At 40.8% G+C, this 14,320-nt stretch overlaps 1 protein-coding gene across 1 annotated transcript in view; it reads left to right on the plus strand.

The window, feature by feature from the left end:
* SLC16A9 (solute carrier family 16 member 9) overlaps positions 1-14,320 on the plus strand; it is a 65,688-nt gene that overhangs the window by 31,758 nt on the left and 19,610 nt on the right. The window contains exons 2-3 of the mRNA XM_008145478.3: positions 45-275; positions 13,134-13,277. Coding sequence (XP_008143700.2) covers positions 80-275; positions 13,134-13,277 — 340 coding nt within the window. The 5' untranslated portion in view covers positions 45-79. The remainder of the gene's footprint in view (positions 1-44; positions 276-13,133; positions 13,278-14,320) is intronic.

Genomic DNA, 14,320 nt, shown 5'->3' on the forward strand with positions numbered 1-14,320 from the left:
TCACCTCACTCTAAATATGCATTTCTTTTCTGTTTTTGTTTAAGACCCATAGAGGCACACCTCCTGATCTCACCTTACAATGGAAATGAAGAAGTCACCTGATGGCGGATGGGGCTGGGTGATCGTGCTAGTCTCCTTCTTTACTCAGTTTCTGTGCTATGGATCCCCCATAGCGGTTGGAGTCTTGTACTTAGAATGGCTGGATGCCTTTGGTGAAGGGAAAGGAAAAACAGCCTGGGTCGGATCCCTCGCAAGTGGAGTCGGCTTGCTTGCAAGTAAGTGGGTAAACGTATGCTTCTCCTGACTCATTAGTCATTTAATTACTTTTGCTGCATCATTAACACTGTGCAAGGCATAGTAGGCTACTTGTTTTTAAAGTATAACAGGTTTTTCTTGCCTCCATTGAGATGATATAACCACTCTTTCACTGTAGTAAACTTGTGTGAAAATACAGAAATTCCATAAGATATTCATTCATTCATATCTTTATTCATTTATTTGCTACTGTGTGCTAAACGCTGAATATGAAAAGATGAAGAGCAAACACATCATTCTGTCCTTAAGAGGCTCACAGTCTAGTGAGAGACACACTTCCATGAGTAAGAATGATACAGGGAAATGAGGGCAGTGATTCAGGAAATGATTCAGACATGTCCACTGAATGCTGGTAGTCCTGTTACATGTTTCATAATTACGCCTCTAATTCAGATACACTGGGATCAAATCACATGTTCTACATTTGTATCACCTTTATAAGAAATATTTTACATGGCAAAGGGCAGTCCCATCTCACAATGATGATGCTATTAAGGATTTTAATATAGTGGGTTTTTTTTATAAGATATATGTGATGTATTTTGTGTGACCTTCATATAATGTCTCCAAAAGTAATATTCTTGATAAACATTTATATCTGATATAATAGTGATTCCTATCATCTTTACAGAGAAAATAGCAGAGGGGCTTTTATTTTCATTTAAAGACTTAATATCATATGACACTTCAATGCCTGGAGTAATAGTTTAAACTCTGCAGTAATATTTAGTGATTATCACTCTAACTTGTTGGCAGACTTACAGGTGTGCTAAACTGGTGACGTAGATTGGATCATTAGCCCCGGGGAAGCTTCCTGTGCGCTCTGAACTTGACGTGATTTGTTGAGCAAATCATAATTTCTATTCTTACGGGGAAAATAAGGACATTTAATATAGAGATTTGTAAGGTATTTTTCAGCTCTAAAATAATTTGGAATGGAAATAAAATGCATTAGCCATTTCCTTTTTTAAAATGTTGTCTTTCCTGAATCATAACGGGGAGTTCTTAAAACAAAACAAAACAAAACAAAAACAAAACAAAAGCAGTTGCTTCCAATTGATGTTAAATTAAAACCAAGACTTGCTCCTAATGACTATGTATAGTGAGTGACTGGTTATTAGACTTGATGGTTATTAGACTTATTGTGATGATCACTTTGTAAGGTATCAAATGTTGGATCACTATGTTGTGTACTTTGTACTAATATAATATTGCATGTCATTTAATGATTAAAAATAAAGTAAAACAATAAGTACATCCAACTTAAAAAAACAAAAACAAGACTTGAAAAACAATGTTGGATCATCTGGCCATGCCACATAAGATCACTAAACATAACCAAACAAATGAAAATTGTGCTATCATTATGAGCTCAAGATAAACAGTAAAAGTTTGCCCAAGATTTGTTTGAAAGGGTTTTTACCACCCTGAACATGCATGATCTTGTCTGAAAGGGTTTTTCAAAATGTGAATTGTTTGTAAAACTGCAAAGTACAAGTAGATGATAATTTATATGTTAATATATGTATTAGTTTTGAGAAAATGATCGAGTGTGAAGGGGAGAGGATTTTTTAATGTGCTCCAGTTAGTCACCATTCTTATTAGCAGATAGTAAGTTAAACAGAAATGTAGTTCCTTGGTGGCCAGAGCTGAGGCTGAGACTCTGAAAACTGAACTGCACTCTATCCTTTTCTCTAAGTTAACTCTGTCTCAAGGGCCAGGAGCAGCTCCCGTTACTTGTAGGCAAGGTTGGCTGCATAATTTGCAGGCCCCAGCTCAAAATGAAAATGCAGGGATCTTGTTAAAAAAAGTAAAGAATTCAACAATAGGACAGCAAATCAGCGTATGGCCTTGCGAAGAGCTAAGCCCTGTGTACTTGCATAGGTCACAAGCCCAGGAAGCCAGTCCTGCTTGAGGCTGGAGATAATAGAGTATCCCAGCGAAGTTCAGAGGAGACAGCAAGTACTGGTGTGGGGGTGGGATGTTGGTCTTAAGTCAGAGACTACTTCAAGTCCTGGCTCTACCACTATTTAGCTGAGAGATCTTGTGCAAGTCACTTAACTTCCATGTCATTAACTAGGAGAGGAGGTACTTGGAGCAGCTAATTAAAGCCTTTGAAGATGAGCATAGAATAAGGAGACCAAAGGATTCAAAAATGAGGAAAGGGTGGGAAAAAATGATGGCTGAAGAGCTACCCCTTATGGGTGTGTGTGTGTGTGTGTGTGTGCGCGCGCGCGTACACTTGATTGTTGTCCACTGAACATATGTATGTTGGCTTCCCTTGGCTCTTCATAGCGTAAATTAAAGGACAAATCCTGACAACTATGGTAATATAGTATTAGCAAGAGGGGTCTACAAGGATGTGAACCACATTAACCATTTACTTTTTTGAGAACTTTGTTCTACAGAGAAACAAACAGATCAGTATCTTGGAAATGGGAAAAGTATCTCATGTTGGTGATTCAAATTATTCTCAGTGGTTCTTAACCAGGGAAATGGTTAGAATCACCTATAGAAAAATTTCAGCATATAATCACCTGGATTTGATCATTAGGCATTCTAAATCAGTCAGTCTACACTGGGGTCTAGATACGTGAATTTTTACAAGCCCCCAACGTGATTTTCAGTTGGGAATGATGTTTAAGCCTATCTATTTATAATTTCTTGATGTATGATTTGCTTAGACTTATTTATAAAGGGAACTACTGTTTCTGCTTGGATGTGGCACTGCTTCTGCCACATAAATCATGAAAAATAAATTGTGTCCATTGGTTCTGGTTTTCTTTGTGGGGTTTTGGTGAAAAATACATGTAAATGGGCATCTTTGCATTCTTTTTGATAAAAGATAATTTATATATATGTGCATGCATATTTATATATATACACCTTTTTTTTATAAAAGATGGGCTTTACATACCTATGTGAAATATAAAAAGTTGCTTTTTAAAAAAATATTTTTCTATTGATTTCAGAGAGGAAGAGAGAGGGAAAGAGAAATAGAAGGATCAATGAATGATGAGAGAGAATCATTGATTGGCTGCCTCCTGCCTGCCTCCCACTGGGGATCGAACTGGCAACCCAGTCATATGCTCTGACTTGGAATCGAACAGGTGACCTCCTGGTTCATAGGTCGACACTTAATCACTGAACCACACCAACCAAGCTACAGTTGCTCTTAAGTTCAGGAATATGTATGCATTACTGGAGTTCGTCCAAAAAGCCAATTTCCTATACACCTGTGAGTGGTGTGAAGATGGTGGTGGGCCCAGGAGTCTTCTTTTAACTAGTTCCCCAGATGATTCTGATATAGGCAGACCATATCATGTGTGAGAAAAATGTGTTATTTTCTTTCCTCAGTTTTGTCCAGAGAAGGCAGGGTAGGCGTCATCTTTGATTAGTTCTGTGATGTGACCTCTGGAACTTTACAATGAGCAAGGCGACAAAGTACAATTGCCCAGCAGCATAGAAATTCTATTCTTCATGTGCTTGTCCCTTAAGTTCGCTAAGTGCCCTGTGTGCCTGGCTCAGTCCAGCCACTTTCACTTACTTGATCTTAGTTGATCCTAAAAACAATGCACCGAGATGGGCATTATTGTCCTCCAGATTGATTGACCTAGCCAATTTGAAACCCATTCTCTAAGAGAAAGTGGCACCTGAGTCCCAGTTTTCTAACCTGCTAAGCCTATTCCTTCATCTTTAAATTGGAGGTAATAAAAGTACCTACCTTATATGCTTGTTGTTTAGAACAATTGGGGTAGTGCTTGGCATATGGTAACTGCTCAATAAATATTGGTTAGTAGGGAACCAGAGTTACCCACAAATAAAATTATTTTCCTAAGCGGTTCCAAAGAATCTGTAAAAGAAAGGGTCCCTTCAGGATGAAAGACAAAGACATTTCTAGAGGGGTGAGCAGGAGGGAGAGCTAGAACTTTGTCAAGATTGTGTCTAAGCATCTGGAATTTAAAGGCACACCACTTGTCTCTGACAAACTTAGATTTGGACAGTAGTTGAGTAGCATATTAGAGATATGAAAAAAATGCAATTCTTAACTTTACAGTCTTCATAATCTTAATTCTTTCTCTTTGAAACTTGAGTAATTGAGGAGAAAATACTTCTTCTTCTGGCCTGATTTGTTTGTGCAGATGGTCCTCGGGATGCATAAAGATGAGTACCAAAGAGCCTACCTCTCTGAGTTGTATAGTAAGAACAAGCTCACATCATTATACTCCTCCACAGTCTCCTCTCCTCTGTGCTAGAAGGGATTAGTATTCTCAAGGAAGAGACAGGGGGAAAAAAAAGGTTACTGATAGTTTGAGACATCCCAAATATCAAGGAGAATAGCAGGAACAAGACACTCTTTGGAGTTTTATAAGATAGGTGGGCCACACAGGAGGATGGGCTGATAAGGTGGACGGTCAGGAAGAGGGAGGGCCATGCAGAGTCCTCGTTTGCACAGGTGTGGAGTCTGCACTGCAGATGATGCACTTTGGTTGAGTAAATTTGTCTGGAGAAGGAGAGATTGTGATTGTTGGGAGGTGTGATGGTCATTGTCAACTTGGCTAGGCCACATTCTCGTTATTCAAACACTAATGTAGGTTTTGCTGTGAAGGTATTTTGTAGGTGTGCTTAAACTCCATAATCAGTTGACCTTTAAGAAAGGATGATTATCCTAAATCAGTGGTCGGCAAACTCATTAGTCAACAGAGCCAAATATCAACAGTACAACGATTGAAATTTCTTTTGAGAGCCAAATTTTTTAAACTTAAACTTCTTCTAACGCCACTTCTTCAAAATAGACTCGCCCAGGCCGTGGTATTTTGTGGAAGAGCCACACTCAAGAGGCCAAAGAGCGGCATGTGGCTCGAGAGCCGAAGTTTGCCAACCACGGTCCTAGATAATCTGGTGGACTGATTCAATCTGTTGAAAGGCCTTAAGAAAAGAGATGAGCTTTTCCAGGTTAAGAAGTTCTGCCTGTGGGGTATAGTTCCGCCTGTGCCAAGTTCTCACCCACCCTTCCTTGCCTAGCCAGATCCCACAATTGCATAAGCCAATTCCTGGTGATAAACCTCTTAATATGCAGGGTTGCTTTATGGCTGTGAGTACATAGAACACAGTTTATTCTTGTATTATGATTTATTAATTATTGTATTCTTTTCCATAAGAACAACTGTAAACCTATTTTTGCCCCACCCTACATGTCTTCTTCTGGTTCAGTTTCTCTGGCTAAAACCTGAATGATCCAGAAGGAACGAAAGGTAACTAAACTAGTTCAAGAAGGGTGGGACCATTTTTCAGACAATAGAGTTGCTGAAACAGCAGGGAGATCTTTTGTTTCTCCAAAGGCCCTCAAATTGCTGAGTCAATAATCTATCCCTAGGTTAATATAGTGCAGGGATGGGGAACATCCGCCTGTGGGCCACATAAGGCCCAAGAAGTCATTTGGTCTGGCCCTGCCAAGGCAACCACTGGTGGGACTTGAAGTTTAATAAATCTAGGAGCTTTTTTTCATGGCAACAATACATTTTTGTTAAGTGACTTATAGCAAGCGGATGATGTTGTAACCATACAAATGGCCCTTGGCAGAAAAAAGGTTCCCCACCCCTGTTAAGTGAGTCAGTATGGCCCACAGGCTTGCTGAATGAGTTGTGAGTGCTGGCTGGCAGAGCTGGGGATGATCATATATGTGGATTTTACTCCCAAGCACTGTTACCTCTTTCAAGCAGGACTGAAATTCTGCCTCCTACAAGGATTCTGTTACAATGGCCAGTTCACAGAGTACTAGGTAGTTCCAGGATTGGTGAGAAGAATGGCAGGTTTTAGTCAAGCTCTCCTCCATCCCTACATAATACCATCCAACCAGCCAACCAACAAAGCAGTCAATACTATACACAGAATCAAGGATTTGAGTGGCTGCGGCTCCTTAGTGCCTTTCTCCTCCTCAGAGAGATGATGAATTTAAAATTCCTGCTCTCAGGAGGTCACGGTTTGATTCCCAGTCAGGACGCATGCCTTGCTTATCTTATATGTTTCTATCTCTCTCTCCCTTCCTCTCCAAAATCAATAAAATAATATTTTTTAAAAATAAAATAAAATTCCTGGTCTCAGCAGGAGGAAGGAGTGCTCTTTTGTTGGGCCCCCTGCTTTATAGGAGGAGGGTAGGGCTCTCGTGGGCTCAGTCTACTCAGCTGGGAAATCCTTGTCCCACTGCCGTCACCACCTGGTTACTGCTATATTTTCTTTATCATTGTACCACTGTTGTAGGCAGCTAGAACGGCACTGGGTGTTAGACTGGTGGGGTCAGACCAGACCTGGTTTCAGCAACTTCAGTACTTGAGTTCTAGCTAGGAAAGAATTCAGAGCCAAGGCTGAAACTATGAGAGAACATTTATTTAGAAAATCACAGAGGTAGAAGAAGTAATTCATAGAAGAAATGGGCTGAGGAAACAAGTTATAGCACCCAAGGAAGGCCCTTGGAGTTTGAGAGTGAGGAAGGTAATGGTAACACCCCTAAAGGGAGGGGGGGAGAGGGGAAGGTGGGAGTGTGCCCCCAGGAGGGAGAGCCCCCTGGGTTCTCAGTCCTAAGAGTTTTATGGGTGGAGATTTTAGGGCAGGTCCCAGGGAAAGATCTTAATAGAATATTCATCAGCTTTCCAGGTGTGTCCTTTCAGGGTTGGGGTCTCCACTGATTGGTTGGTACCAGGGCTGGGGGATCATTATTCAGTGCAGCTGGTCCTGAGGTCAGCCATGGGGGTCGCTTGTCTAGTTTTGCTGCTTTTCTGGGCCTGGAGCTGAAATACCACTGAGGCCAAATGTTATCTCTAGTGAGGAAAGGTCAGGGTTCCAAACCACATGACCAGCCATATGCTAGGGGAGGAAAGGTCACCCTGGGGCAAGGTCCACCCTACAATTGTCCTTTGCCAGGCACCTGAGGCTTTCCACCCTCGTGACCTTCTGTACCTGGCCCATCATCCTTGCTCTGCTCATGTCTGTCTAACTGCTAGGAGGCCTGGCCATCTGACCAATTTTGGGACTCTGAAACTTTCAGGAAGAGAGAAGGGCATGGAAGTGAATTTATGTCCTGAAGAGAATAATTTCTTTCCCAAAACTATCTAATAATAATTACATATTGGAAAATCATATTAGGGTTCTCTTCCCTCCATTAGAAGTATTTATACCCCTTTTGTTGACATAACCAGACTTCATGGCTTAGTTTAAGACTTAGTTCCTTGGTCCCTGGTGATTCCCTTTTTCTGAAATCCCAAAACACATGATCTGGACGTTTCTTTTGGTGCTTATTGCCCATGACATTAGATTTTGATATGTGCTTGTTTTGTCTTATGGTCAAAGTTCTGGATCAGAGAAAAGATGTCAGGTTTTCCTGTCACATTGATGTACATTAATAACAAACAATCAGAAGGATAAATGAAGAAAACAGTCCCATTTAAAATTGCATAAAAAAGAATAAAATACCTAGGAATAAACTTAACCAAGGAGGTGAAAAACCTCTACTCTGAAACTGTAAGATATTGACAAAAAAAATTGAAAAGGACACAAATTAATGGAAGAATATACCATGCTCATGGATTGGAAGAATTAATATGGTTAAAATGACCATTCTACCCAAAGCAGTTCACAGATTAAATGCAATTTCTATCAAAATACTAATGTCATTTTTTTAAGAATTAGAACAAATGGGACTCCAAAAGACCCCAAATAGCCAAAGCAGTCTTGATAAAGAGGAACAAAGTTGGAGGTATCATGTTCCCTGATCTCAAACTATACTACAAAGTTGCAATAATCAAAATAGGATGGTACTGGTACAAAAACAGACACACAGGTCAATAGAACAGAATAGAGAGCCCAGAAATAAATTCTTGCTTATATGGTCAACTAATCTATAACAAAGGAGGTAAAATATGCACTGGAGTAATGACAGTCTCTTCAACAAGTGGTGTTGGAAAACCTGGACAGGTACATGCAAAAAAAGAAAACGACCACTCTCCAACAACATATACAAAAATAAACTCAAAATGGGTTAAAGACTTAAATGTAAAGCTTGAAACCATAAAACTCCTAGAAGAAAACAGGAAGTAAACTATCTAACATCAGTCTGAGTAATATCTTTTTGTACAAGTCCCTTGAGCAATGGAAACAAACAAACAAACAAATAAATGGGAATACTTCAAACTAAAGAGCTAATACATGTCAAAGAAAACCTTCAACAGCACAAAAAGGCAACCTTACTGACTGGGAGAATATATTAACAAATTAAATATATCTGATAAGGGGATACCCAAAATATATAAGAAACTCATACAACAATAACAAAATATTAATCTGATTGAAAAATGGGCAGAGGACATGAAAAAAATTTCTCTAAAGAAGACATACAGATGGCCAACAGACATATGAAAAGATGCTCAACATTACTAATCATTAGGGAAATGTTAATCAAAACCACAAAGAGATACCATCTCACACTGGTCAGAATGGCTATTATAAAAAAGGCAACAAATAACTTGTTGTTGAGGATGTGGAGAAAAAAGGATCCTTGTGCACTGTTGGTGGGACTGCAAACTGGTGTAGCCCTTGTGGAAAGCAGTATGGAGATTCCTCAAAAACTAAATGTAGATATATGACTCAGAAATTCCACTGCCTGGTATTTATCAAAATAAAATGAACACAATCACTTGAAAAGATATATGTACCCCCATACTCATTGCAGCATTCTTTACAATAGCCAAGATATGAAAGCAACCCAGGTGTCCAGTGATAGATGAATGGATAAAAAAAAAAAGTGAGACACACACACACACACACACACACACACACACACACTGGAATATTATGCAGCAATGAAAAAGAATGAAATCTTGCCATTTGTGACAACATGGATGGACCTACAGGGTATTGTGCTAAGTAAAATAAGTCAGGCAGAGAAAGACAAATACCATATGGTTTCACTTACATGTGGAATCTTAAAACAAACAAAACAAAAAGATATTCAGAGAAACAGAGACCAGAGGGATGGTTACCAGAAGGGAGGGGTTGGGGAAGGAGTGAAAAGGGGAAGGGGAATATAGACAACAATATTGTAATAAGTGTACATGGTGACAGATGATAACCAGAATTAGTGGAGTGATCATATTTTAAGGTTTAAAAATGTTGAATCACTGTATTGTACATCTGAAACTAATATAACCAATATAAGATTGTATACCAACTACACTTAAATAAAAATAAATTTTTGAAAAAGATGTCAGCTTTTCTCTAAGTAAGCAGCAGGTGGCAGTGTGGAAATAGAAAAAAATTTTAAAGCAGTTTTCAATTTGCTGTTTTCATCTGTCAAAGAATTTCTAATCATTTTTTCCTTAAGCTTAATTTTTTCAGATTCATGTATTAGGCAAAAGTGATTTAAAAATTTATTACATAATTGATAATAAAGTATGTATTTTATAAAACAGAGGGTTTGGTTGTACATGCTATGAAAATTACACCTTCATCCCCATCCCCAGCTTCCCAGACTCTGGATTTCCTTGTGGAGTTAATAACATGCATTAAGGAACATAGATTTGAAGTCCTCCTTTGAGGATGAAACTGGAAACTTTTCAACTATGGCAGTAATAGTATCTGTGTTTCAAGTCCATTGTGCTTATTACATTTGTAAACACTGACTCTCAATGTAAATGTAATTTGTTAAACAACAGAGAAAGGCCATACCCTTATGGTGTCAGACAACCATTTATGAGATTTGAATCTTAAAATCATGAAGTATCTAAGTATTTCTCATTGGGTATAGAGACAGCTCAACTATTAGGAAAGTTTGGTATTTCAAATGAATTTTTTCTTTTAAAACATGGCCACAGAATATTCCCCTCTGTGTGTCATATAAATATATCAGTATATTCTGTTCTGGCTCACACTAGAGAGGACCTGAAGTGGCAGGGGTCAGTTCATGATCAGGGAGGAATGTGAAAGAGTCACAGGTATTGAGAGCTAAGTGCTATCTCAGTGGTCTTAACCTTTTCTTAAATTAAATATGCACCTAAGCCATTCTCTGCTACAGCAGTTCTCCCTTATCTGCAGTTGATATACTAGTATTCCACTGGGTGCCTGAAACCGTGGATAAGTATCCAGCCCTATATAAGCCATACTTTTTTTTATACATCCATACCTATGATAAAGTTTAATTTATAAATTAGGCATAACAATCTACACTAATAAAAGAGAAAGATGCAAACTGACCGTACCTTCACGACACCCACCAGCCAATCAAGAGTGAGTATGCAAAGTAACCCAACAAAGATGGCGGGTTAATTTGCATACACAGGCGTGGAGCGAAGACTGAAGGCTCTGGCCCTAGCGAAGACTGAAGAAGACTGAAGACGACTGAAGACTGAAGACTGAAGAGGCTTAGCTTCTCCGCTGCAGCCGGAGTGGAGAAGCCTCGAGACTTGGCTTCTCCGCTGCAGCTGGAGTGAAGGCCTGGTTTCTGGGTGCCAGAGGAAAACCAGTACCAGCAGCTAGGGGAAGGAAGGCCTATTGCATGAATCTTCGTGCAACGGGCCTCTAGTAACTAATAATAAAATAGAGCAATTATCACAATATTCTGTTATGTGGGCCATTGTTAAGAAAATAAGGGTTACTTGAACACAAGTACTGTGATACTGAGACAGTCAATCTGATAACCAAGAGGGCTACTAAGTGACTAATGGATGGACAGTATATACAGTGTGGATACACTGGACAAAAGATTAATTCAGCTCCTGGATGGGACAAAGCGGGATGGCAAGAGATTTCATTATATGTTGCTCAGAATGGCATGTTTAAAACTTATGAATTGTTTCTTTCTGGAATTTTCTGTTTAATGTTTGCTAACCACAATTGACTGAGGGTAACTAAAACTATGGAAAGGGAAACCATGGATAAGGGTGTAATTGGCAAGAATGCTGGGCTTGGGGTCTTTGGATTCTGGCTCTACCACTTACTAACAATGAGACTATGGGTGGATTGCATCATTTCTCCTTTTGAGTTTCTTAAGACTTTCTTTTTTTATTGAAATAAAAAATACATACAGAAAAGTGTATATATCATGAAAGTATAACCCAGTGAAATTTTCACAAGCTCAACACACCCATGAAATGAGCACATTTACATCCTTCCATGTAAATGAGACTATCGGGCTAAATAACTTTTAATATCCTTTTATTTCTAACTGGAGGCCTAGTGCATGAATTCATACATAGGTGGGGTCCCTTGGGGTGGCCTGCGGAGATCAGGCCCCAGCTCACGCCTCCAGCCTTGCAGCCCCACAGCCCCGCCTGGAACCCCACCTGGCACCCCACCTTGGCCTGGTGCCACCCTCTCACCTGCTCCACCATCCCGCCTGTAGAGCAGTGGATCAGGGCCGGGCCCTCTGCCCAGCTCCATCAGTGCCTGGGAGCTGGGCAGCGGCCCCGCTTCCTGTCGCTGCCACTGGTCGCCATCTGCAGGGTGATCGGTGGTGCAGTTGGGCCCCTGCTCACACCCGCCTTAGCCTGGCGCCACCTGCTCACCTGCTCCACCATCCCGCCACTGTCCCGTTCTCGTCTGGGCCCATCGGGGCTGGCAGCAACTCCACTGCTACCCACTGCCAGCGCCACGTCACCAACACCCGCCATGTTCCGCGCCACCCCCTGGTGGTCAGCGCACGTCATAGCAAGCGCTGACTGGTCTCCCAGTCGAACTCCCAAACGTATTACCCCCCCCCCCCCGGGGGACAATTTGCATATTAGGCTTTTATTATATAGGGTATGCTAATCTCTGTAGTTGTAGGTACTTTCCAGGTACAGTGCTGGTGGGAAGGAATTTCACTAGCACTTAATGCTATTCCATGAGAAGTTGCCCACCTTTACATAGAACAGATCCAGGTAATGGTCTCTTTTGCCTGTTGGTCAACTGTGTGCTGCCTTCCCCAGATTCCAGGTTACACATGGAATGTAGGACAGTGGAACACAGACCCATCCCTGGATGGGTAGGGTGCTTTTCCATTTGGCCAGAATATTCTCTAGGAAGAGAATAACTACTTCAACTCCACCTCTTCTCCACAGGGTTGCAGTTGCTTGTATTCAATCAATCAGCACATCCATCTTCATCACCAATTATACGACAGGCCTTGTGCTGGATAGGAAAGGCGCCTGGGACATGCAGGAGCCAAAAATCCTCAGAATATGAGGCCTAAGACCAGGGTCGCAGGAGTCAGACTAACTGGGTTTTTACTCTGTTTCTATTCTGCTGGCGCTGCTGCCGCCACTGGCATCACTGAAGAATGAGCACTGATTGGGCACTTCCTTGTGCCGGGCCTGGTGATCAGCGTTACACCTGCGCTCTTATTTGTTCTCCCAGTGAACACTACGCGGTGGCCTCAATTTCAGAGGAAGAAACTGAGGCACAAAGAGATCAAATAAGTTGCCTGAGATCCAAGAGCCAGCAAGTAGCAGCGCTCACATTTGAAGAAAGTCTCATTCAGAACCTCCCACTTCACTATGTGACCTCACCCCCATCCCGACACTTTAATTTCCTTATCAACAGAAATGAGGGTAACAATAGTATGTATCTCCCTCCCAGGGTTGTAGTAAGATGAAAATGAAAGGAGGTTGTTTATGTGAAGTACAATAGTGTCCAGCACATTGTATTTACACAGAAGATGCTTATTATTATTTTAGTGTTGTTATTTTATGATGCAAAGAGTCATTTTAAACTTCGGGTGGGATGGGTAATATGATTGTGAAAAGGAGACGACTGTGACATAAGTGAAGGTTTCATTTCTTTTTTTTTAGGTCCTATCTGCAGCCTCTGTGTCTCATCGTTTGGAGCGAGGCCCGTGGCGATCTTCAGTGGCTTCATGGTGGCCGGAGGCCTAATGCTGAGCGGTTTTGCCCCTAACATCTACTTTCTGTTTTTTTCCTATGGCATTGTTGTAGGTAAGAAACCTGACCATGGTAACTTTCCTAAGCGCCAAGAGTTCATCATAACTTTACCAATGCCGGCTTCATTATTTAGTTAATATGGGAGGGGGAAATGTTCAGTAATAACTTACTATCAGTGGCCAGTTCACCCAAAATTGTTGCCTTGGTAAAATGTCCATCAGCAAATCAAAATATTTGAAATGATAGATGTGTTCTAACAATGCACCTTACGGTTTCTTTCAAGGGGCAGGAAGGTATTTCATTTCTGTGCTTGTCTCCAAAGCACACAAAAGGAAAAACGAGAGGGGGGACTAGGAGACATGTATGTGACTGACATCTGTCACTTCTCACTGACCTAGGGAGTGGTCCCTTTCATATTGGTCGGTTAAGCAGGGCTGTGTTCTAAACATCCTGCTGTTTCACACCATCTGTCACCACGGCCCTGATCACAAAGTCACAAGAGAAGTAAAGAGTAGATTGTAAAGCATATAATTCATTTGGTTTTTGTTTTGTTTTGTTTTTTTAATTTCTTTATTGATTAAGGTATTATATATGTGTCCTTATCCCCCCAATATCCCCCCATCTCCCCCACTCATGCCCTCACCCCCCTTGTGTCTGTGTCCATTGGTTAGGCTTATATGCATGCATACAAGTCCTTTGGTTGATCTCTCCCTTACCCCCACCCTCCCCTACCTTCCCTCTGAGTTTTGACGATCCAATCAATGTTTCTCTGTCTCTGGATCTGTTTTTGTTCATCAGTTTATGTTGTTCATTATATTCCACAAATGAGTGAGATCATGTGATATTTATCTTTCTCTGACCGTATAATTTATTTTTAAGATAAGGCATGATTGAAGAAAACTGAGCGGTGGGGATTGTTGATGGTGGCCTTGGTTACAGGAGAGGAAAAGCAGAGCGCTCGGGCCTTGAGAGTTCTTTGGGGGGTGGGGGATGCTTTGGTGATGTGCTGTGCTAACTGTATTCAATGTTTAACATCATCAGACTCAGTATTTGTAGGAGCTGCTTGAAGGGAATTTGAAAAAGACTCCCGCTTTTTA

Source organism: Eptesicus fuscus, chromosome 17 (genome assembly GCF_027574615.1).
Source record: "Eptesicus fuscus isolate TK198812 chromosome 17, DD_ASM_mEF_20220401, whole genome shotgun sequence".
NCBI classification, from domain to species: domain Eukaryota; kingdom Metazoa; phylum Chordata; class Mammalia; order Chiroptera; family Vespertilionidae; genus Eptesicus; species Eptesicus fuscus.